At 40.2% G+C, this 7,082-nt stretch overlaps 1 protein-coding gene across 1 annotated transcript in view; it reads left to right on the forward strand.

Annotated features, from left to right (window-relative positions):
* Nucleotides 1-2,918, forward strand: part of MTX2 (metaxin 2) — a 61,312-nt gene extending 58,394 nt beyond the window's left edge. The window contains exons 10-11 of the mRNA XM_009278681.1: nucleotides 329-405; nucleotides 2,410-2,918. Of these exons, the coding sequence (XP_009276956.1) occupies nucleotides 329-405; nucleotides 2,410-2,620 (288 nt within the window). The 3' untranslated portion in view covers nucleotides 2,621-2,918. The remainder of the gene's footprint in view (nucleotides 1-328; nucleotides 406-2,409) is intronic.
* The last annotated feature ends 4,164 nt before the right edge of the window (nucleotides 2,919-7,082 follow it).

Consider the following 7,082-nt stretch of genomic DNA (forward strand, 5'->3'; position numbering starts at 1 on the left):
ATTCCTCGATTAAATAAAAAAAAAAAAAAAAAAAAAAGGGGGGGGGGGAGGGAAGCAATTTTGAGGTATAAGTTAGTACCTTTAATTAAGCTGTTATAAATATTATGGGAAGCACTTAATCAGAATCTCTTTACAGCAAATGTTAGATTAAGTAACACTCAGCTACCTGCCTGCTGTGTAGGTTTGACTGACTTTAACAGCTTTTGATGTTCCAGCATTGTACGTTCCTTGTTCCCACCGTCAGTGCAAATACAGTAATGAGGTTATTTTTTGCAATGTTGGTATTTCCTGACAATACGGATCTTTTCTCTCTTGTGTGGTTTGATAGGTGCTTGAAGACGTAGATCAGTGTTGTCAGGCTCTCTCCCAGAGATTAGGAACACAACCATATTTCTTCAATAAGCAGTAAGTTACTCTTTACTGAAATACTACATCCAGGAATGTGAGATGTAGATATACATCCACATAGATATATGTATGGAAAACTCCTGTTTTATTTTAATGCTACATGATTAGTTGAGGAAATACAAATATGTGACTGGAATATAAACATGAAGTTTCAGAAATAAGTAATTAAAGGTTTTAAAAGGAAAGTTTCTGTAAGTTTCTGGTTTTTTTTTCCTATTCATGATTTAGTTTTAATCCTGCTTGTCTTCTCTACAGAGTCTACCACAACTTATGTAGGCTAGAAATGTACACCTTTATACAGTTAGTTTCTTATTAAAAATGATACATTTAAAGCTTTACTTGTATTTCTTGGGTAACATTCTCTACTAGGTACAGGGGAGTGAATGTACATCATGCCGTCCTGACCAGGGCAGCTTCTCTTGCCCTTCTTAACACCAGGGGCAGCTCTGAATGAACTGAATTAGCTTGAGGGTGCCTGTGCGTTGGAAGAACTGGGGGAGAAGCTAGCCTTGTATCGACAAAGGATCAGTTGCAAAGTGGAAACTTAAGATTCACATTCCCAGGGGAGAAACAGGGAACAACCTGACCTTCATGGGATGTCCTCTGCTTTCACCTGTTTCTTCCAATTGCAAAATGCTTTTGTTTTTCTTTTTTTTTTCTCTCCAATAATTTAATATTTTTGAAATGTTACGGATTTAAATAACATCACATTAGCTCCCTCTTGTCTCCTGTGCATAGACCAGACTAGAAATGCTCAGGTCTGGACTTCAGTTAACTACATGTGGACAGGGATGTCTTCAAAAGACAGCGTACGGTCTTGGTTACTTTTCTGCATGTGTCTTTGCCCCTTAATCTTTTCCAAGTTCAGACTAGGTGGGTAGCGTAAATTGAGTGGATGCAGAAATACGCATTATAGAAGACAAGTTTGAATTGCATCTTCTCAAATCATTCTTAAACACGGTATCTCCTAAATTTTCTTTCTGTATCTGTAAAGAATTGTAGCTTGGGGATTTTGGTTTTGTTGTTTGTTAACCAGGCTTTCTTGGTACAGTTTCAACCTTTAAGCTTTTTAGCTTAGGCTGAAATATTACTAAGAGAGTATGTGTTCTTAGTCTGGTATTTTTCAGTCTGTGACTTCTGGGAGTCTGTAGGAGGTAAATAAGAAAAGCAGCCTGTTGCTGACAGATTTAAGTTTGTTATACAAGGGTCTGCATTTCCACTGGAGAGTTCTTAGTGATCCACAAATAGAAAGGCAAAAAAATTGTTAGAAACCCCTCATGCTGCTTACCTTGAACATTAGTAATGAAGGACTCTTAAGTTATTAATATATTGGAAAAAAAAAAAATTTGCACATGGGCTACTTATATACAAAGATCCAAGATGACAATTTGGAAGGCTTGTACCTAAAATAAGGTAGGACTGAAAACATTCAATAGACCACTGTTTCCTAAAATACCTGTTTTCCTCTGTATAGTCCCCTTTCAAAAAAGATGTTCCCAGCTGCTGTCACCCTGGAGCTCCTTTTCTTATTGGTTGAGTAGTTCCTGACTATTGAAAATGCAAAAAGGGAATAGGGGTTTTATTGCTTTTTTCCACCACCCTCTTTTTTTTCTTGGTGAGATAATAGCTGGGTTTTTTTAATATACATCTGCAGAGGAAAAAGAAAAACTCCCGAAAGACCTGATAAGCATTTGCCCTTGTTACAGAACTAAAAAGGGGAGCATGGTTTGATATTGGATCAGTAACTCTGCCCCTTCTTAGAAGTGTTATTTCGCATTTCCAAGCTACCAAAAGCGAAGAAAGATGCCATACTGAGAACTAGCAGTATGCTTATATACTGTATACGCAGTTTTCATACATTTGGTAAGTTTAGTGTTGCCTGATTTCTTCCCAATTCTTAGATTGCATGGCTATCTAAAAGTTATTCAGAACAGCAGGGTTTTTCTTGATGAGGACTTGCCTTCCAAAATAGCTGTTCTTTTTTTCTGTTTGTTTTTACAGACCGACTGAATTAGATGCTCTGGTATTTGGACATCTGTTCACAATCCTTACTACTCAACTAACCACTGATGAACTCTCCGAAAAAGTGAAAAACTACAGTAATCTCACAGCCTTTTGTCGGCGAATAGAGCAGCAGTACTTTGAGGGTCATGATAAAGACAGCTCTGCAACTGTTACAGCCCAATCTGCTAAGAGATCCTTACTGAGATAAGCATGTTGGTTGGTGGTTGGAGCGGATTGCATTTCAGCTTTGGGTTTTGTTGTTCAATGAATTCATTTTGAGAATGGAAATGTGTGCTGGCTTTTTGAAGCTGCCAAATCATTCTGGAGCAAGAAAAAACTCTAAATGCAGTTTTTGTGTTGTAGAATATACTGTGCACATTTAACCTGAAACAACTGTATGGGCACTTCCATTTTAATAGCCTGTATGCCACTTACTCTAAAGTGACCTTGGAAAAATATTGTATCTGTATTAAAAAAATAAATTCCTTTAAAAAGTTTCTCCCTGATCTTCCTAAATGCCTTTCTTACTAAGTTTTATGTCTATGTAGTTAATGAGTGGGATCCTGTTGGCAGGACACCTGGAAGACAGTTGCATGGTAAACTAGTTACAATTATTAAGCTGGGAATGAAAGGACTCATTAGAGATCTTAAGTTTGCCTGCCTCAGCCAAAATTCATTCAGGAATTGGGTGACAAAAATGTCTTGGAGCTCTGCAGCACACAAGTGATGTAATTTTATTCAGTCAGTTCTTACTTTGTGTCAAAGTAGCTCCTGGCTGTCATTACTTCTTACGTGTGTCCTGCCTCTGCTTTTATTTCTTGTTCACCTTTGGCTTTTGGATTTACATTTTTTTCTTCTTATGATTTCCCAGTTTTAATCCTCAGCTTGTCTTGCTCTTTAAGAAATGAATTTGCTAGGTTAAGCGTCTGTCTCGCCATTTCCACTTCCAGTATGTTTAACGTTACTTCTGAACTTTGATGTACTTGCTGGGGTGGTTCTTGTAGCAAAAGGACTTGGTATGAGCCTGTGGCTGGCATGCCTTGGTCCTTCTGCCTCTAAATTATCCTACGGTACATGTAGGCACAATAATACAGCAGGAAACAAAGAAATACCATTGTGGTGCTCCAAAACCCCTGGCAATGTGGAACTTTTCAAGGGAGAGTAAGGAGTGGCCTTCAAAAGAGGCAAGGACTGGATCTGACTAGTATTTCTTCAAACGGATTAAATGGCACCACTGTTCTGCTTTGTCAGTTGTACTTGACGCTTCCCAAAAGCGCCAAAAACCCCAGGAATATGCTGGTGGCAAAACCAGTCCTTGTGCACTCGGGAAGTCCTGGGCACCACTGGGAACCAGCTCAGGCTGTTTGGCTAGTTGGAACCATTGTGTTTTCTTACTATGCAATACATTCTTTTGACTATACTCCTCAGTGTCAAAATACTTAATGGCTCGAACTGGTTATGCGATGGTCATGAGATTTTTGGCTGCCATTTCCTTCTCTCTTAAAAACTGAACAGAAAGCAGCTGTGTACCTTGGACTGGCTGGGTCTCTCTTGACTCCATGGCTCATGAACCACTACTGCTTACTCACTCCCTGTGGGGGACCACTCTTGTCAGCTTGACTGGAAAATGGAGCCGAATTCTTACTGCCTGCTTTTTGATACAGGAGTCCTACTGGAGTCACACTGATGTAAGTTATCAATGCATAAAGGGGTCTTGGCCTTTTGTCAAATCACTCTTGCCAGGAGAGGAAGATTGCCCTTGTCCTGCATTTCAGTCTTAAAATTTCACACGTGTGTTGAATACCTTTTCAAACTAAAACCCACCAACTCTTGACTGCTTAGTGACAATTTCCACTATCAAAGCAGTCGGTAGCTCAGAACCCAGATATTTCTTTTGAACCTGCATTAATACAACTTCTGGAAAAACTGAAAAAGAATTTGTTGTGGGGTTTTTCTTAGTTTGGAGAGAGTATTCTGATATACAGTACTTTGAGAGAAAACCACTCTCTAATAGTCTCTAAAGCTAGCAATGCCACGGTGACGGGGAAATCCTGTGTGAAAACTGAAGTATCTTAATCCAGAGCAATTTGCCTTTTACCTCCTGCTATTTACAGAGCACCATTCATGAGTAAAGATTTTAACCTAGTTTCTGTGGTTTTGGCAGTTGTTATGCTACCAGTAGACTGAGCTACAGGAGTAATTTACTTAATGGATTTCCAAACCCACCTATGCACAGGCATTAACTTATACGCAGTCAGAAAAAGTGCAAGTGGCCATGTATTCTTCTGCTTTCAAGGCTGCAGTGGCCATTAGCTAACTTGCAACCAAATTTTAGCAATTGTTTTGAAACAGCATTGAATTAAACCACATTTTTATATTTTGGCAAGGTTTCTGTGAGGCAGAGCAAGCACTGGTAATACAACACTCTGAATGCTGAACAGATAGTTATTGCAAATTTTGTGTGGTAACATATAACAAGCTTTATAACTTCAGAGGATAAAAAAACCCCACAAACCCACTGAGGTAGCTATGTGCATTAACCCACTTTGAATGTCTCACGTAGAAAGTATACTCATATACTGTGGAAGTGGTTCAGCAAAAGATACTGATCTGTTACAAACAAAGTTTGTGTAAATCCACCTGAGCTACTCAGACTGCCCTTAAGGATACAGAGACAGGCAAATTACATGGAGTTTTCAATATTGAAGTGAGAGGGCAAGCAGAGACTGAGCTCTGAAGCTAAACTGAATAGTTTCTGAAAGTTTAACCACCCCTCCTTGTGTATGGCTTTGATAACTTAATTAGTGAAACAAAATTTAAATGGGAAAAAGCCTTCTTTACTTCCTTGACTGAAGAGCATACTTTCTATATAGCATGTTTGTAGTTCAGGCTGCACCTCATTCTAGGCGATATCTAAACTTAAAACTCCAAGGAAAATCTTGGCTTTGCTACCAGTGTTGAAAATAGCTATTAAAATCCTAGACAAAGGACATACTTTGTGCTTCATAAATACAAGAAACCATTATGCTTTTTTTAAATGACATTGCTAGTGTGACTAGTGCTGCAGAGCAGAGTGAGCTGAGCGCCAAGGACCAAAGCTTACAAGCCATGATTTAACTCTGGGAAGCCGCAATCCTATAAAGGACACTGATGCTGATTGCTCCTGTAATGCTGTGCACAGTTCAAGAAAAAGAATGAAAAGTTGAAACAAGACCAGCAATAAAACCAGTTAAGGGTGGAAAAACCCAAACCCAACCCAATAACCTTCCTAGTAAGGGAGTTGAGTAAGTCAACCAACCTGCCTTATCTATGGCCAAGGAAAGGGGGCTTTCGATTAGTCTGAGTGGTGCTCTAGTAGACAAGGCTGCGCAAGTGCAGTCTGTGAGAATTTTACTCTGCGGTTGTGTGTTTTTCTAGATCTGCCATGACTGAAGTACAACTGCTGCACCAGAGGCAGGAATCAGGCCATGTAGCAGGACGGTGTGGATGATGATTGTCTTTCCTAGCTTTTCAAGCTCAAAAATCCCAAGCTCCCAGAGGCTATTTTGGGTGAAGAAAGCAGACAGCTGGAACTTCTTAAGTTTCCCAAAATTAAGACAAAAATTAGATTTCTAACAGAAAGAATGTCAGGAGCAGCTGCACCATGGCTTAACATACATCCTCTGAATATGCCCCACCAGGAACTGCAGGAGTCACTCAACCAAAACAGTACACAAAGTCATAAAAGCACTCAAAACTACAAGTGAACAGACATTACTGAGTCTGAACAATGTATAAATCACTTGCCCATGGTGGTTTGCTTCTCGCAGTCTTTCTTTGTTTTACGAATTAATAGCTTCATATGGAGATGCTCAAGTTGAGCTAAATGCTAATTGGAAAGTAGCAGATGCTTTCCTTGTCTGATGGAGCTAAAGCAATTGGGAAAGTCCTGGTGAAAATAGGAGTGCTCCTCCATTCCCGAGATGCTGCTTTGGGGTTGCAGAAAGGACTAATCTTGCTCAGCACAGGCCCTGCTCAGCACAGTTACCTGTTCGTGTCCTTGCTGGATTCTGGTGTCTGCTCCTATCGGAAATGCATGGTGCCAATTCCAGATGGCGTGAAGGTCTCGTTTGCCTGACCAGCACAGCACTGTACGCGTAGCTGAACTGTGGATCCCGTGTACCCTGCACCACTGCATGTACAGCACTGTGGTCCTGCTCCACCACAGGCTGTGGCAAACCAGCTTGTGATTCAAAAGTGGTCAGGAGTTCAGCCACAGGTGAATTTATAGTATTGGATCATTGTTTCCAGCTGACAGCCCTTCCTGAGCCCCTGGTTTTCCTGTCCCCCTCTGAAGAAAGCTCTCCTTGACTGGGGAGTCTGTGATGCTACATTTCATGACATTGTGATGAGATTTCAAGACAGACATTATGTGAAGGAGCTTTGGTGGTAGCAGCTTTTGCTAGGTTCTATCACTCTTCACATCGGTTAGTAAAAATTATAGTATTGAGTGGTGTTAATGAGATATTCATCTGCTATTTTCTCTGCCTTTTATTTTAGTTCCCCTCCTCCTCCCCAAGGAAAGAAAAATAACCTGGCAATCTCCTGCTTCTCAAATGTACTTAAAGCTCAGTGTTGTGGAAAAAAAAAAGAGCCTAGCACAGCCCTGCACATGGAGAATGCTGCTGAGA

This window comes from Aptenodytes forsteri, unplaced genomic scaffold (genome assembly GCF_000699145.1).
Source record: "Aptenodytes forsteri isolate BGI_AS27 unplaced genomic scaffold, ASM69914v1 Scaffold257, whole genome shotgun sequence".
Lineage (NCBI taxonomy): Eukaryota > Metazoa > Chordata > Aves > Sphenisciformes > Spheniscidae > Aptenodytes > Aptenodytes forsteri.